This window comes from Gopherus flavomarginatus, chromosome 11 (genome assembly GCF_025201925.1).
Source record: "Gopherus flavomarginatus isolate rGopFla2 chromosome 11, rGopFla2.mat.asm, whole genome shotgun sequence".
In the NCBI taxonomy this organism is placed as follows: Eukaryota; Metazoa; Chordata; order Testudines; family Testudinidae; genus Gopherus; species Gopherus flavomarginatus.
In genome coordinates, this window is record NC_066627.1 from 19999605 (window position 1) to 20017589 (window position 17985).

The 17985-nt window shown below is 58.2% G+C and overlaps 1 protein-coding gene across 1 annotated transcript; it reads right to left on the minus strand.

Annotated features, from left to right (window-relative positions):
- Nucleotides 1-927: 927 nt before the first annotated feature.
- ZNF219 (zinc finger protein 219) lies at nt 928-16617 on the minus strand. The gene is made up of 5 exons (XM_050919037.1): nt 16513-16617; nt 6936-7036; nt 4196-5690; nt 3740-3871; nt 928-2540 (listed from the first exon to the last, which is right to left on the minus strand). The coding sequence occupies exons 2-5, from the start codon at nt 6939-6941 to the stop codon at nt 1846-1848; spliced, it is 2328 nt and encodes a 775-aa protein (XP_050774994.1). The 5' UTR covers nt 6942-7036; nt 16513-16617; the 3' UTR covers nt 928-1845.
- Nucleotides 16618-17985: the final 1368 nt, after the last annotated feature.

The window sequence follows — 17985 nt, forward strand, 5'->3', positions numbered from 1 at the left end:
GGTTACATGGTTGGGAGATGACGTGGTTGGGGGCTGGGAGTGGAGTGATGTGGCTGGGGTGGTGGACGACTGATGTGTCTGGGACGGTGATAACACTGGGGTGTCTGTGGATGACTGACATGGCTGGGAGGTGACGTAGCTGGGAGCAGGTTTGGCTGTGATGTGGCTGGCGGTGTGTTGGGGGCTGACATGACTGGGGGCTGGGAGTGGGGAGAGGAGTGATGTGACTGAGAGGGTGATATAGCTGGGTTGTGTGGATGACTCACGTGGCTGGGAGGGTGATGTGGCTGGGTCTGTGTGGATGACTGACAGGGCAGGGAGGTGACATGGCTCTGGGTGTGTGTGGGTGTGATGTGGCTGGCGGTGTGTTGGGGGGTGATGTGGCTGGGAGTAGAGAGGGAAGTGATGTGGCTGGGGTTGTCTGACTGACGTGGCTGGATGTGTGTGTTGGTGACTGATGTGGCTGGGAGGTGACATGGCTGTGTGTGTGTGGATGACTGATATGGCTGCGGAGTAACATGGGATGGGTGTGTGTGGATGACTGACTTGGTTGGGAGGTGATGTGGCTGGGGCTGATATGGCTGGGGGCGAGTGTGGGTCATGTGGAGGGGGACACTCCTGGGAGGTGAGGACAGTCTCAGGATGGGTGGGTTGGGTGCAGCTTAGAGCTGATGGGCTGTGGGGGGAGCTAGCCCTCCAGCCTGGCTGCCAGGGGGTCAGCTGACTGTCCTACGTACCTGGGGTTGGGAGAGCCCGTGGGAGAAGCTGACCCAGGGAGCTTGAGGGGGGACTGGTCCCAGGTTGGAGAGCTGTTCTGCACCAGGCTGGGACCTGTGGGGGAGTTTCCCATCAAATACACACTCCAGCCTCCTGGAGCGAGGGCAGAGAGCACGTCTATTTGTTCTTTTTTCTTTTTATTTCCAGTTTTGAATTTTCTACAAGAAAAGAATAAAAAAAATAGAGAACTCTACGGATCGTCCAGCTGCCACGGCAACCATCACCACGGGGCCAAGGCCATGGCACCAATCACCATGGAGACGAGGCCACAATACCGGCAGCCACAGGGGGAGGCCACACAACGATCACCACGGAGACCACACTACAGCTTGAGTCCCCATGGAGACAAGGCCAGGGTGTGGACACTCACCCACCCAGAGACCCTTCCATGGACATGGCCCTGCCCAGGACACAGCTGTCTCTGCTCGGCCCGCTTCCTGTGCAGCACTCCGTGTCCCAGAGCTGCATAGACCCACAGCCTCCGCCGGGGCCTCTGTTAGCACGACAACACTGGAACCGACAACGGAGACGTCTACAGACACTAGGAAACTACCACCACAACCCCAGGGGAGAGAGCCCCGTTAGCCAGAGCACCCCACTACAGCCCCTCTGCCAGCCAGGGCACCCTGACTCAGCCCCCGGCCAGCCAGAGCATGCCACTACACCCTGAGTGCCCTACCACAGTCCCCAGCCAGCCAGGGCACCCCGACTCAGCCAGAGTGCCCTGCTAGCCACAGCCCTCTGCCAGCCAGTGGAGCTGGAGTGGGTGCAGAGCAGCAGGGGCTGTCCACTCCCCATGGCTCTCTGCCCTTACCAGGCATATCCCTCATCAGTGGCTCTCTGTCCCCTCCTGGCTTCCCTCCCCGATTGGCTCACTGTCCCTATGAGTCTACTTTCTAGCGAGTTCTCCCGCCCAGTGTTAGTGTTTCATGTCTACACTACAGGCCCCTGCGTCGGCCTTGCCCCACTAGTGGGAGGACTAGGGGATCATGTCCTTGCCCCTCCTGGACACTGGGGTCTCCAGGCCCCGTGGGGAGAGCAGGGCCCCTGGCTGGCTGCTCTGCTGCCTCAAGCGAGCACCAGCTCCAGCTCCCCTTGCCTCTCACTCGGCTCCGTGTCCATGGGGGCTCCGGGGGGCCGTTGGGACATGTGGGCCACAGCGGTGGGGGGCTCCTCCCCAACTCCAGGCCCCTTGTCCTGGGGGTGCTGTGGGGGCTGCTCCCCGTCCTGCCCCAGGCAGGCGTGGGGTCGTACGGGGGGGGCCATGACAGAGCGGCGCCCCCGGGCCTTGCGGCTGTGGTGGACCTGCAGGTGCAGGGCCATGAGCTCAGGCGCAGAAGTGGCAAAGGGGCAGAAGAGGCATCGGTGCAGGGTGAGCTCACCAGGCGGCACCCCCTCTAGCGCCGGCCGCAGCGACAGGTCCAGCGGCTCGAAGTCGGCCCGGCCATTGCGTAGGGCTCGGCCAGTGCAGGCCGGCTTGCGGCGGGACGGCCGGGCTGGGGGCTCATGGCTGGCCGTGCCCCAGGCCTGCGGCAGGAAGGCCCCGCGGTACTTCTCAGCTGCCTGCAGCAGCAGCTCCGGCGGGAAGGCGGGTGGCTTGGGGGGGGCACTGGGGGTGGTGCGGCTCCGTGGCTCCAAGGCCCTGGCCGCGCCTGCGCCAGCGCCGTTCTTCTGCTCGCGGTGGTGGCGCTGCAGGTGGTACTTGAGAGAGCCAGACTGGGTGCCAGCGTAGTCGCAGTGTGGGCACTTGTACGGGCGCTCGCCTGCCAGAGGAGAGGGGAGACATCAGATCCACAATGGGGAGCCCAGGCAAAGACAGATGCGGAGAAAGGGACACAGGCAAATAGGGAGACACAGACGGACACAAAGACAGGTCAAGTACTGGGCTAGTTTATTCCACACACCCACACACACTTAACACCCATACACACATGCATGGACACTACACACACACACTACACCCACCCACCCACATGCACACACGCACACACACACACACACACACACACACTACACATACATGCACACAACACACACACGCACGCAAACCAAGAATTACTGGTAAGACAATAGCTTTGCTGGTTTAACTTCATGTACCCTCTGGGCTCGTTCGGCAGAGATCACACCACTTCACTCCCCTGTGCCAGCAGGACAGACAGATTCAGAGACTCAGCCACAGACACTGATGTGCAGACACAGATGCAGACAGACAGACAGACACATCCAGGCATGTCAACCTAGCTCCCTTGGGGCATTTCAAGCAGAGCCCATTTCGGACTCCAGCACAGCACTTTTTACCAAACAGCTTCCATCCCCCATCTCCCCTTTTTCCGGTTTTGCCCCATATCATTTGGGGAGTAAGCGAGGAACACTGGAATCCCACCATTTTTTGGTTTTAAACACACCTGGAAAATTCTAAAAAAAGTTCATGTTAGGGTGAAATGTTTGTTTTCACACAAAAACCACTTTCTTTGATGCAGTCAAGACCTTGCAGCCAGCTCATGCCAGGCTCTCTGGCCAGGCGAGCCCATCAGGACCATCCAGAGCAGCGCACTGCATGGGCCAGGATGCAGACACTCACCCAGGGATACCCCTTCTGCTATGGGCACCGCCTGCCCTAGCCAGTCCGCTGCCCCACCATAAGTCCACTCCATGTGACACAGGCTTTGTGATCTGGAGACCTGCTCAGATGCAACCACCTCTAAGGTGGAACCCACTGCTAGGGAGTCTCAGGAAACCCTTTGTCACAGGGAAGGTAATAGCCTACTGCTGCTGCCAGCACAGGCAGTCCTGCTGGCAGCACGGCTGGTGGATGCTGGTGCTGTGGGGCTGCCAGTCTGAGTGCAGCTCCTGAGGTGCCCTGCATTGCATGGGCTCTCCTCTGCCTCTCCCCTCCAGCCAGAGGGGCCATAGAGAGCCTGGGGAGGGCTCTGTCCTGCAGGCTCCCCAGCACCCAGCTCACCTGTGTGGACACGCAGATGCACCTTGAGATGGTGGGAGGAGCGGAAGGTTTTCCCGCAGTACGGACAGTCTTTGCCTGACGTGCCGCGGCCCCCATCTGGACGCAGGGCCCCGCTGCGCAGCCCCTTCTCCTCTGCACAGACAGGAGGGACAGCATGAGCCCAGGAGATGGGGATTCGGGGGAAGGGCAGGGAGTGCAGACCTCTGGGACTGGGGGGACATGTGGTTGGTGGGAAATGCAGAAGATGGGTGGGAGCTGTGGGGTCCATAGTCACCCTGTATCCCTGGTTTGGGCAGGGCCGTGGTGCCATGGGTATGTAGGTTGGATGGGGGGGGGTGCTGTGGTGGGGGGGCGCTGTGGGGGCCGTATTCACCCTGTATGCCTGGGCTGGGCAGGGCCGTGGTGCTGGGGGTATGTAGGTGGGTTAAGGAGGGGGGGTGGAGGGGCTATACTCACCCTGTATCCCCGGGCTGGGTAGGGCCGTGCCCCAGCCGGTGCCTGCGTTGGAGCTGCCCCCGCCATCCGTGGGCAGCCCGTGTCCCGCTGCTGCGTGAAGCGAAGCCAGCGCCCCCAGGGCCCGGCCCCTGGCCCAATCACCATCCTGGGGCCGGTGGCTGCGAGTGTGCACGGCCATCTGCTGGTAGGTAGCGAAGGCCCGGGCGCAGTCGGGGCAGCGGTGCTGTCCCACGCCGGCGCCACCCTCCTCCCTGGCCTCCTCAACCCTGTTGTGCCGCCGGCGCTCGCCCCACAGCTGGGAAGCCGCCTCCTGCCCACTCTCCACTGCACGGGCCGTGGCCTGGAGCCGCTCGACGCAGCTGGCGTCTCCTGGCGGGCGCAGCTCCAGGTAGCCCAGGAAGGAGCCCTGCTCGGCCTTGTCCGGGGGCGGCAGGAAGGCAGGGAACAGCGCCTCATAGCCCAGCAGCAGCCCCCGAGGCGCCTTGGGCTTCCCGCCAGCCGCCGGCACGGCCGCACCCCGCTCGCCCTTCAGCCCCAGCTTGCTGAGATGCACTTTCATGTGGTTCTTGAGGAACCAGGGCTCCTTGAAGCAGCGCCCGCAGACCTGGCACTTGTGGTCGAAGGAGTCCTTGTGTTTGCGCATGTGCCCCTTGAGGAACCAGGACTGGGTGAAGGCCTGGCCGCACACGTGGCAGCGGAACTCGGCGGGGGGCGGCGCGGCTGGGGCTGGGGGCGCTGGGGGGGCGTGGGCCTCCTGGCTGTGCCGCTGCAGCTCCCCCTCCTGGGCGGCAGCAAAGGGGCACTGCCCGCACTTGTAGGGCTGGTGCAGGATCCGCAGGTGTCGCTCCCGCTCACCCACCGTCCGGAACTTGCCTTTGCAGAAGGGGCAGCGAAAGCTGGGGGGAGGCAGCGGCGGTGGAGGTGACGGGGGGGCAGGGGGAGGGGCTGGCGGGGGGATAGGCAGCGGGGGGGGCTCCTCCTCCTCCTCTTCCTCCTCTTCTTCCTCCCCCTCGCTGGCGGCTGGTGGGCCCCGCCGCAGCAGTGCCCGCTCCTCCAGCTCCAGCAGCAGGCGGCTCTGGTGGCTAAGGCGGGCGCAGGCCTCAGGGCGGTGGGAGCGGAGGTGGAGCCGCAGGAGGCCGCGCTGGGCAGCACGGTGCCCACAGTAGGGGCAGGTGAAGGGGGTCTCGCTGGCGTGGATCCGCGTGTGCAGCGCTAGGATGCTGTTGAAGCGGAACCGCTTGCCACAGACGGCGCAGGGGTAGGGCCGGGCTTTGCGCCCCCCGCCTACCCCCCGTGCAGGCCCTGGCCCATTGAAGTAACGCTGCAGGTCCAGCTCTCCGTTGAAGGCCGGGTTTTCGCCCTCGCCAGGGGACAGCTCCTCAGGCAGGGGGGACGGCAGAGGCTCCTGCTGGAGTGGGGGAGACGGCAGGGCTGCGCAGCTGGCAGGGCTGGAGTCCACCGCCTTGTGTGGGGACGGCGACCGGGAGTCCACCTCCTGCAGGGGACAAGAGGGAAGGGGAGCACTGGAGCTGGAAGACAAGTGAGGAATAAAGAGCAGCCAGGAAAGGCCCTCTCCTAACTCTCAGTAGTTGGAGATTGGGAGAGAGATGGGCTGGAAATGGATTTCCCAGGTCAGGAAAAAAGTTGTGATTTTGGACCTAAAGTGACCAATGCCTGAGTCTGCAGAGAGCCTGAGCCCATCGCTGTGAGAGGGGGAAGCTGCCCCTAGTGAGACCGTCACAGCTACACTGTCTGGAGGGGCCTCCAGAACGACACTGCTCTGGCTGCCTCTCCAGTGCCACCCTGGTAGCATCTTCACACAGTGACAACTGATGCAAAGCAATTCCCTAATTTCCCTGAATGGGTCCTTTAACCCAGGGGTCCAATATGACGAAGTGGGAATTGTCTGTAATATTTGCATGAAGCCTACATGTGCCTCAGTTTCCCTCTGTAGTTTGCATTGCTATTCAGTGGAGGGAAAAGGGGGCAGTGCAGGACACATGTTGTGGGTGACACCTTGCTGTCTGTACTGCAGTGAATAGGGTCATTAAGGAACTGGTTGAAACCAACTCAGCCCAACAGAGGGTCCAAAGAAACAAAGGAAGCCCCAAGCACTGAACAATCAACACTCAACAGCACGGGCAGTGGGGCTGTGAACTCAGCAGGGCCCTGCCTGGACACAAAGGACGAGAGGTGACCAGCAGGGGACAAAGTGTGGGCCTCTGGAAGAGGTTGGCTGCTCTCACCTGATGGACTGCGTCTTAACCTCTGTGCTAACCTGAGCCCTCCAATGCTGTGTGCCAGGCGACAATAAACCATTGCCTGGTTTGAAAATGCTGCCTGGTGCCACTGTAAATATTTGCTGAGCACATTTGACCTGGAGGATGCCTCTGAGCTGGACTCCCTCAGCTGGACTCATTGAGCACAGCTCAGGGAGTGACTCAGAATGGCTGGAGCCCCGAGGCCTCTCCTGAAGGAAGCATTGGACCCCTTAGGGCTCTGGCCCACTGATGGGTTCCTCCAGGATGGACAGTGTTAAAAGCTGGGGCCTAGCACAGACCCTATGGCTCCATGAAACTCAGCAACTCCAATCCCCTGCCTGGCCGGGGTGAGGGAATCCCACTGTCTGTGTTTACACCCTCATCAGTTCTCCTTTCCAGGGGGCCTCCCTCTCCCCCAGCCACTGCCTCCAGGCCCAAGGCTAGGAAATGGGATCCCAGTGGGATGGAAGAGCACTCACCTCCATGGTGCCAGCGATCACATGCTTCAGGCCTGCTCTTTCAGGGCAGCCGAACGGATGGAGCCAGGCACATCTTCAAACCCAACAGACAGCGGCATGGGCTGCGAGAGAAAAATCAGAAGAGCTCAGAATTCATCACCCAGGGATTCACTCTGGACACCCACAATGTAGGATTCACCCCCAATGCCAGCATTGCACAGGGACTCCGGAGCAGTAGCACAGCAGCCAGAGCTGAAAACGGGAGTTTGAATGGCGGTGTGTGGGAGAAGGGAGACAAGCCCATGTTCCTTCGGGGCAATGACAGGAGCTGAGGCGGGAAGGCTCTGACTCCTCCAGAGGCAGCAGTGCAAGTGACCCAAGGAACGACAGAGACGATGAAGGGGACTGGATGTGGAAGCTGCAGGATGTACGTTATTCTGGAGAGGGACCCAGAAAGGTGCTGCCTTTGGATGAAGTGCTGCCTGATACAGCTGATGGAAGAGATGACCCAAGGTCTGGAGATGCAGCTAGAAAGTCTGGTTGTGTTTCAAAGGGGATTTGAATGGCTGATGAAGGGAAGCAACTGAAGGGAAACCTCCAGACTTGCAGATGCTGGCTAGACAGGAGAGCTGCGAGGTTAGCCTGCCAGATTGGGTAAGTGTACAGTGGAAGCATAGATCCAAGCAGAAGAAAAGACCCGGCTAGTGAAGAGTAGAACTGAGGAAAAGGTTTGCTGAGCTGGAAAAGGAAGGGGTGCAGCAGGCAGTGACAGAAGTTGGGAGGGTAAGGAAGAAGAGAAGAGCAGCTAGTTCTACAAGAAGAGGGGAAGAGGCAACGGAGATCCAGAGTTCAGAGCCCCAGGAGGACAGGAGAGGATGACATGCTGAGGACCGCATGTGAGAGTAGAAGACAAGAAGACACAGCCAGAAAAAACAGAGGGCAGGAGGGTGGAGAATTGCACCATCCCTTGGAAAAGGCAAGTCTCCATGATGGGGGATTCCCTACTAAGGGTATGTCTACACTATGAAATTAGGTCGATTTAATATGTCATTTTGTTAGAAATTGATTTGATACAGTTGATTGTGTGTGTCCCCATTTAAGACCATTAACAGTACCAAGGCTAGCGTCGACTTTCGGAATGTTGCACTGTGGTAGCATGAGCTATCCCACAGTTCCCGCACTCTCCGCTGCCCATTGGAATTCTGGGTTGAGCTCCCAATGCCAGTTGGGGCAAAAACATTGTCGCGGGTGGTTCTGGGTACGTGTCGTCAACCTCCCCCCCCCCCCCCCGTGAAAGCAACAGCAAAAAATAGTTTCTTGCCTTTTTTCCTGGGTTACCCATGCAGACAACATACCATGGAAAACTGGAGCCCGCTCAACTCACTGTCACCGTACGTCTCCTGGGTGCTGCTGGCAGACACAGTACTGCAGTGCTACACAGCAGCAGCTCCTTGCCTTTGCAAGTTAGCAAAGATGATTAGGAGCCGTATTGTACCATCTGCTGCTGTCTCCTGGTTCCTCCTGGCCAGCCTCAGTGAGGTCGGTCGGGGTGCCTGGGCAGACATGTGGGCTCCTGGCCGGCCTCGGTGAGGTCGGTCGGGGGCGCCTGGACATAAATGGGAATGACCTGGTCCAGGTCATTCCCTTCTTGAAGTTTCATCTAATGGAGATTCAGTCCTGCCTGGAATATCAGGCAAGCCTACTAAAGAACCAGAGAGGCAAACGGCTGCTCTGGGTCACAGCCCCAAACATCCTGCTTCTATGATGAGCTGCTGTCATTCTAGGGGGTGCCCCTACAACTACCCCACCCCTGTGCATCCCTCCTCCTCCATGGTCACCTCCGCTGATGAGCTCTGCGTGGTCACCTCTGCTGATCAGCTCGCCATGGTGGCCAAACAGGAAATGAAATTCAAAAGTTCTCAGGGCTTTTCCTGTCTACCTGGCCAGTGCATCTGAGTTGAGAGTGCTGTCCAGAGCGGTCACAATGGGGCACTCTGGGATAGCTCCCAGAGGCCAATACCGTCAAATTGTGTCCCCACTATCCCAAATTCGACCCAGAAGGGTTGATTTCAGCGCTAACCCCCTCCTCCAGGAGGAGTACAGAAATCGATTTTAAGAGCCCTTTAAGTTGACAAAAATGGCTTCGTCGTGTGGACGGGTGCAGGGTTAAATCAATCTAATGCTGCTAAATTCGCCCTGAAGTCGTAGTATAGACCAGGGCTAAGAAGAACAGACTGGTCTGTCACCAGAGCTGATCAGGAGAACAGCTGGGGGTGCTGTCTGCCGGGAGCTAAGATACGGGATGGGGACCTGAGGCTGAAGAGGATACTGATTGGAGCAGGAAACAACCTACTGACTGTCCTTCACGTGGGAACAAATGATACAGCTAGATTCAAGGGAGAATATACCAGGCTGGGGAAGACATTTAAAGAAATGGAGGATCAGGGGATCTTCTATGGGATTCTGCCTGTCCCTAGAGGAGTAGAGTAAAGGTGAGACAAGATTATGATCATCAGCAGATGGCTCAGGCTGTGGTGCTATAAGGGGGACTTTGGGATGTTGACCACCGGGAGGCAATTCACGGAGGGAGGCCTGTTCTCATGGGATGGACTCCACCTGAGTAGGGAGGGAAATAGACTTTTGGCCTGGAGGTTGGCTCAACTCAGTAAAAGAGCTTTAAACTAGGAACGGGGGGAAGATGGTTGGGCGATGCTCATGTAATCTCCATGCCTGATTCTAACACTGAGCGGGTGGAAAATCAAGTACAAGAGGATAGAGCAATGGAGACAGGAACAGCAGAAGGTAGGAGAATGGACAACAAGAGGAAAGACGGAGCCAGAACCAATGACACTAACAGTCTTAGGTGATGCTGGTAGTATAATGACTGTACCTAATGGGTGAGAAATCTGTGCCAAGCCAAGCAGAAACAGCTAAGATGTCTGTACACCAATGCAAGGAGCCTGGGTAACAAAACGGAGGAGCTAGAATGGCTGGTGCAGGAAGTGAAACCAGCTATTACAGGGATAACAAAAACATGGTGATAGAGCAGTTATGGCAGGAGCATGAGTATTGAAGGGTCTGTGCTCTTCAAAGGCAGAAATAAAGGTAAAGGTGGTGGAGCAGCATTATATGTTTACGATGAGGTAGATTGTAAAGAAATTAGAGGTGATGGAATGGATAAAAGGGAATCTGGGTCAAAATCACTTTGGGGAAGAAAGGTAACAGAGACTCCCTTGGGGCAGTGCTCAGGGTATGCTACAGACCCCCCAGGATCTGATCTGAATAGGGAGAGAGCCCTCGTTAAGGTTTTTAATGAAAGAAATACTGCTGGGATTTATGTGATTATGGGAGACTTTAACTTCCCAGATATAGGAGGGAGGACAAGTGCTACTAATAATAGTAGGGCCCAGATGTCTCTGGGTGTGAGAGCTGACAGATTTCTTCACCAAATAGTTGCTGAACCAACAAGAAGTAATGCCATTTTAGATCTAGTGCTGGTAAGAAGCAAGGACGGCATGAAAGAACTGGTTGTAGAGGACAACTTTTGTTTGAGTGATCATGAGTTAATTCAGTTTAAACTAAACTGAAGGAGGAGCAAAAATAGGTCTGCACTGGGGTCCTTGATTTCCAAAGAGCAAACTTCACAAAATTAAGAGACTTAGTATGGAAGTGGACTGAACTGAGGAACTCAAGGATCTGAATGTGGAGGAGGCTTGGAATTAATGTCAGTCAAAGCTATGTGAAGTCGGCATCCCAAGCAAGGGAAAAATTTGTAGAGAGGGTTGCAGGCCAAGCTGGATGAATAAGCATCTCAAACAGGCTAGTGAGAGAAAGCTGAAAGCCTACAAGGGATAGATCAGCAAAGAAAGCCACCTCTTTGCAGGGGTGCTGGGAAAACATTTTCAGTGGGGGTGCTGACGGCGGAAACCATGTATTTCAGTTATTATACTACTTCAAGCCAGGGGGTGCAGCAGCACCCCCAGCTCTCCTGACCATCAACAAAGTTAGCCTTGAAATTAGGCAAAGGTTTCTAAGCATCAGAGGAGTGAAATTCTGGAACACCCTCCCAAGGGGAGCAGTGTCTGAGCTTGGTAAGTGTCTGCAGGGGATGTTATGATGGGACTGCCTGCCTGGCATATGGCCCAATACTCCCAGCGGCCAGTGACTGGGCACTAGGTGGGGAGGGCTCTGAGTTACGACAGAGTATCCTCTCCCAGGGGTCTGGCTGGTGGGTCTCACCCACATGCTCAGGGTCTAACCGATTGCCATACCTGATACTGGGAAGGAATTTTACCCTGAGTCAGACTGGCAGAGACCCTGGGGCATTTTCTCTTCCTCTGCAGCATGGGGCACAGGTCACTTCCTGTTTTGAACTAGAGCAAAGGGTGCATTCTCTGTAACTTGAAGTCTTTAAACCAACATTTGAGGATATCAGTAACTCAGCCAGAGGTTGGGATCTGTTACTGGAGTGGGTGGGTGAGGTTCTGTGACCGGTGATGTGCAGGGGGTCAGAACGAGATGAACATGATGGTTCATTCAGCCCTTAGAGTCTATGAGATGTCAGTTTCACACACACCAGCATCACACTGGAATTCACCCCACCCCCAAAACCAGCATCACAACGGTTGCCAACTTTCTAATCGCACAAACCCGAACACCCCTTCCTCGCCCCTTCCATGAGGTCCCACCTCTGCCCCACCCCTTCTCCGAGGCCCCACCCCTGCTTGCTCCATCCCCCCTCCCTCCATCACTCGCTCTCCCCCACCCTCACTCACTTTCACTGGGCTGAGGCAGGGAGGTGGGGGTGGGAGGTGGTTCGGGGTCCCGGTGGTGCTTACCGCGGCTCCCAGGAAGTGGCTGCCATGTCCCTGCAGCCCCTAGGTGGCTAGAGAGGCTCCATGCGCTGCCCTCGTGCTTGCAGGCAACGCCCCCGCAGCTCCCATCGGTTTCCAGCCAATGGGAGCTGCGGAGCTGGCACTCGGGGCGGGGCAGTGCACAGAGCCTCCCTGGCCACCCATGTACTTATGGGTCTAGCGGCCGCTTCCGGGAGCTGCACAGAGCCAGGACAGGCAGGGAGCCCACCTTAGCCCCAGGCCCCCACTGTGCTGCCACCTGGACTTTTAAGGGCCCGGTCAGCAGGGCCAACCGAAGCTGCCAGGTTCCCTTTTCGACTCGGCGTTCCAGTCAAAAAAACAGACGCCTGGCAACCCTACCTTTAAACCCATGCTCACCTCCACAGCCAGCCTGGCCTGGCCCAGAGTGCTCTGCACAGCCACCCCCGCCCAGGGCATAGCCCTCTGCCCAGCCTGGCTTGGCCCAGAGTGCTCTGCACAGCCACCCCTGCCCAGGGCATAGCCCTCTGCCCAGCCAGTCCAGACCCAAAGCCAGAGTCCCCTGCCCAGCCTCCATGTGGTACCAGGGGCTGGTGCAGCCATGGGCTGGGTGAACAGCTGCGTGTTTGGGTCACTGACAGGTTTGGGCTGAACCAAATCCCAACATTTTGAAAATTTTCTGCAACACAAAACAATCCATTTCTGGTTGAGCCAAACATGTAACCCAGACTGGACTGGTTCAGGCCTTTGTCCAGGCCTAGCAGAGCCCCCCAGTCTCACCTTCAGCCCAGCAGTCACAGCACTTCCCAGGTTCAGTTCCCCTGTGCTGATAGGAAGGAGGGACTTGACCTGGGTCTCCCCCTTTGCAGGAGGGAGCTGTTGGAGCTGTTCCACTGTGTACAGTGCCTGCTCCAAGCCCCAGGCTATCGACTCAGTCTCATGCTCTCCCTGGCCCACTGACTATGCATTGTCACTAGGACGATGCCAGATGGCCACTGGGCCTTGCCCAGCATAGCTCGGCCTCACGTGGGGAACAGGCAAGGGGGTATGAGTGCATCCTTAAGGGATCGAACCTGAAAGGATGTTTCTCAGCCTTGTCTCTGATTCCTTGGGCCTGCTGGGACCCCGGCTGAAAAGGGCCACAGACCAGGGGACCAAGGAGTCAGTGCCACACTGCTCAGAGCACTTGCAGCTCTGAACTGGGACTATGACTATAATGATAATGACTATCACCCAATGTCATGCTTCAGGGCTGCAAGTCCTGCAGAGTCAGGAAGAATGTTCCCGCCCCATGCACAGCTGCCAGATGGATTGAGGCAGTGAAGGTGGGGTCACCTTCCTCTGAAGCATCAGGGATCATCCACAGCTGGAAGGAAATACTGGATGTGGCTGCTGTGAGCTGATCCAGAGAATTCTGCCTTAGATACTTGGCTGGTGGGTCTTGCTCAGGGTCAAACCAATTGTCAGATTTGGGATTGGGGAGGAATTTCCCCCTCAGATTGGCAGGGACCCAGGGGGCGGGATGTGTCTCACCTTCCTCTGCAGCATGGGGCATGGGTCACCTGCTGGGAGCACCTGGGCATGTCCCACCACCTCAGTTCCCTGCCATTGCAGGGGCCGGGCATTGGTGTGCCACAGTCTCCCATTCTCTGCCTCTGGCACATAACCATTTAGTCTCTAAGGACTGACATGCTTTGGTCTAAGTCAGGTAATTGAGTGAGTCCTGCATTATGTCAGGCTGACTGAGAGTGGAGTTGCTAGAAGGAGATCCTCAGTCTTTGATTAGTGATGGAGAATCCACCCTGTGAGTTGCTCTAACATCAATTCCCCTCCTTATTAAGCATTTCCATGTTGTTCCCAGTTGGAATTTACAGCCATTGGTCGCCCACAAAGCAAACAGAGCTCTCAGACATGAAGTGTGCCCCCAGATGCTGTGGTGGCTGCCTGTTTTTGCAGAGAGCCTGAAGCCACACTTACTGGGAGACAACTCCTCTGACCCCCATGGGCTCATTGCAGACTCAGTGCCATGCCCAGTGGTGGCTGCATTGTGCACATTAATCATTTCAGTGCTGATCTGGACTGGGGACAATGGTGGGCAGGCAGTGGGAAGGCACAGCCAGGACACAAGGAGAGGAGGAGGAGGAGGGGATCGAAAAGATGGCCTGAAAGGCTGGTGGGGATTCCCACTGAATGCAACAGTAACGCACTGAGCAAACAGCACCCACACGTTTCACTTCAAGCTGGTCAGAAAATGGGGAGATGTTTTCCCAGAAAATTCTGACACTGTTGAAAAAATACAAATGTATTTTGCCACTAAAAAGAAAAAAAATCAGTTTTCTGTGGGGGTGAAGGTTGTCCTAGTGAAGAGGAGCGGCCCGTAGCCCTTCACACCCACTCAGGCTGTGCCGCAGGGCAGAGGGGAGGGACTCCCACCGGAGATGGGCAGTGGTACGAAGCCCCCCAGCCTGTGTGTATGTTTGTGGGGGGGGAATTCCCAGTGGACATGGGCAGGGATTTAGTGACTGTCTGTACTCAGTGCTCTCCCTCATGCCTCTGCCCGTCCAGGGGCTCCCATGCATACAGCCTGGAGGGAAAACCCACTTTGCATGGAGAGCACCCCAGCTAGTGCTCTGGTCCATGCTAGCCCTTACATGCCCAGACCCCACTGGGATCCAAGTGACCTATTGACCTTGGTTGTGAGCCCCCGGGAACACAGGCATCACCAGCTGGGGCCATGCTGCGGCCCCTCTAGCCCAGATGTTCTCTCCAACAGTGACCAGCACCAGATGCTGCAGAGGCAGGGGTAGGACCTGTGTGGTAGCAGTGTGTGGTAACCTGCCCCCCCCAGCCCCAGGAGATCTCATCCTGCTCGCTAATGCCTTAAGTCCCAAAGCAGGAATAATCTCCTTGTTGGCATGAACTGTTATAACCCTGGACATGCTTGTACTGCAGAGAAGCTGCCTGTGCATCTTTATAAGCGGGTGCAGCTCTCGGCCTCAGTGACACCCTGTGGCAGAGAGTTCCACCGGCTCGTCACTCCCTGTGTGTGAAAAAGCATTTCTTTTGATCAGTTTTCAATTCCCCCTTTTAATCTAATTGACCAGCCCCTGTCCTTATGCTGTCAGAAGGGATACCCCCCCCCCTTCTCCAGACCAGTCGGTATTATATAGACCCGGGTCCTGTCGTCTCTTAGCAATCCACCTTGTTTCCATCTCTCTCCAGAGAAGTTTTTCCAGCCCCTCCTAATTCTAGCTGTACTGCTAATATGCACTAGTCTCTGGGACGGGGTGCCCAGCACTGCACAGTGTCCAGAGGGGGCCATCCCATGGATTTATAAAGCAGCTTTGTGACATTTGCTGTGATTCTCCACCCCCAATATTAACTATGCTGTGATTCCCTGCACAGAGCCCTGCCAGAAGGAAGTTAGTCAAGGGGCAAAGCCACAGAGAATGGAGGCTCCACACACCCTGCTCTCTGTGCCTGGCCTGGGGCTGCCCTCACACCCATGCTCTCTCCACAGGGCCCTGCCTCAGGTAATGTGCAGGGTGTAGGCCCCAGGCTTAGGTCACTATCCCGTCACCGCATCCTGAGCCCTGCATGGAGACGGCCGAGTTCTTGGCCCCTGGACTGACTCATCTCCATGGTGCATGGCAGCCCCTGGGAGGCGGCTGGGTTAACCCTAACCCTGACCTCTTAGGTGTTTGCCTTTGCCCTCAGTGACCCCCTGCCTCCTCCTTTCCCCTCCACAGGCAGCCCTGCGGCAGCGCCTTTCCACCCTTCCCTCTGAGGGAGCTGCCATCTCAGGGAAGGGGCCCTGCCGCCTGTGATGGGGCCGGCCCAGCCGGGAGAGGGGGAGCTCCCCAGAGTAAGGCCCAGGGAAGAGGGGAGCGCCAGACCTCAGGGAACCCCCGAGTCCCAGCCAGCCAGCCCAGCGTGGGCAGAGGAGGGGAGCAGCTCCCAGCTCGGTCTGCTCGCCAGTGTGCACCTGTCCCGGCAAGGGGCGGGGGAGGGAGCCGGCCCTGCGAAAGGGCTTTATCCCAAGGCATCCCCTCCCCCGCCTGCCCGCCCATCCGTCTGCACAAACTTCTGGGGCCTCCATGAAAGGAGCCCAAAGAAAAAGGATTAAGGTCCATCTCCCCCCTGCCGCTGGGAGAGCGGCCGCCCTGCACCCCAGCTCCCCCAGGCCGCACCGGGGACCGCTTCCCTGCCTTGCCCTGCAGCCAGCAGCTCCCAAAGTTGGGCAAGTGCCCCCCCCCCCCGCCCAAGCTGGGGAGCCCAGACAAGTACGGGATTGTCCCCGCTGGCCCCTTCCCCCAGCCGGGGAGAACAAAAGGAGCCGGAGCCGGAGCAGCAGCAGCGCCTGCCTGACTCCTTTGTGCCACTTGTGCTCATGCAAAACAGCACATTCCAGCTCGCCTGGCCCCTGTGCCCCCACCCTGGCTGGGAGCGCCCCAGCCCCCAAGCATCTTTTATCCCCCAACCCCCGAGAAACTGAGCCCTCCCCCCTAGGCCCCGGCTCGCGTCTGCAGTACAAAGGGCTGCCCCGGGGAGCAGGCCCACTGTGCCACGCAGGCCAGCAGCACCCCCTCTTCCCCGCCACCTCCCTGGCCAGCGGGAGAGCCACAGCAAAAGTTGACTTAGTTTCCCCTGACCGGGCACCCCCTCCCCCATCTGCACGGCACCTGCTCCCAAGTTGGAGCCAGGGACGGTGCCCAGCCATGGGGCAGCGGGGGCGCTGGCGTGGGCCGCGCGGCACAGCTACTCACGGGCCGGGCGAGGCGACAGCTGGGGAGCCCCCCGCGCCAGCGCTGGGCTGGGGCTGACTGAGCAGAGCAGAGCGGCAAGCGGCCGGCCTCCCCCCTCATTGTATGGAGCAGGCATGCATGCAGCAATTTGCATTTTTTAAGCTTTTCATCACTGCACAGGCAGCGCCGGGAGTTTTCTCCCCCTCTCGCCGCCCAGCTCAAAATGGTGGCAGGGCTGGGGAGGGGGGTGTCCCACACAGGCCGCGCTGCCAGGCATGGGGGGAGACAAGGGCCTTTAACAATCCCCCTCTTTTCTTTGTTTAGACGGTGACATTTGGTAGAGTCCTGGTTATTGATCACAACATTAAAGAGACAGTGACTGGGAGAGAGACAGAGCAGCCCAGAGACAGGGCGCAGGTGGGGGTAGGAGCCAGGCTGCAGGGCAGGGGGTAGGAGCTCAGGGATGGAGCACAGGGGTGGGGGGTAGGAGCTCAGCGATGAGGCAGGAGCCCGGATGGGGCACATGGTGGGGCTATTAGCCCAGGGACAGGGTGCAGGGTGGGTGAAGGAACTCAGTGAAGGATTGTGGGGCAGGGGTAGGACCCATCTGTCCTGTGGGATCACAGGACAGCACAGGTGGTCAGAGGGGACTCTAGGCCTCTCTCTCCTGTGGGGTCATGGCCCCAATGCAAGTGGGTTTGAAGGAGCTCTGGGTCTGTTTTGCTTATGGGGAGCACAACCCCAGCATGGAGGATGAGGGTCCCTAGGTCTGTCTCTCCTGTGGGGGTCACCGCTCCAGGGCTGGAGGTCTTTGGGTCTCTCTCTCCTGTGGGGGTCATAGCCCCAGGGCTGGGGGGGGAGGGGCTGCTCTCAGCTGGTCTCTCCCATGGGGCCTAGGGTCTACGGGCCTGTCTCTCCTGTGGAGTCTGGGGGTCTCTGGGCCTGTCTCTCCCATGGGGGTCACCAGGGGTGGCTCCAGGCCCCAGCACACCAAGTGCGTGCTTGGGGTGGCATGCCGCAGGAGGCACTCTGCCCGTTGCCGGGACCAGTGGACCCTCTGCAGGCACGCCTGCGGGAGGTCCACCGGAGCTGCGGGACAGGCGACCGGCAGAGCGCCCCCCGCAACATGCCGCCCTGCTTAGGGCGGCAAAATGTCGAGAGCTGCCCCTGGGGGTCACAGCCCCAGGGCTGGGGGTCTCTGGGCCTCTCTCTCCTGTGGGGGGGGGGTCACAGTCCCAGGGCTGGGGTCTCTGGGCCTGTCTCTCCTGTGGGGGGGGGGGGTCCACAGCCCCAGGGAAGGAACAATCAGTTGCACACATACAAAATTGGAAGTGACTGCCTAGGAAAGAGTGCTGCGGAAAGGGATTTGGGGGTCATAGTGGATCCCAAGCTAATAATAAATAATAATTTGAGATATACCTATCTCATAGAGCTGGAAGGGATCTTGAAAGGTCATCAAGTCCAGCCCCCTGCCTTCGTTAGCAGGACCAAGCT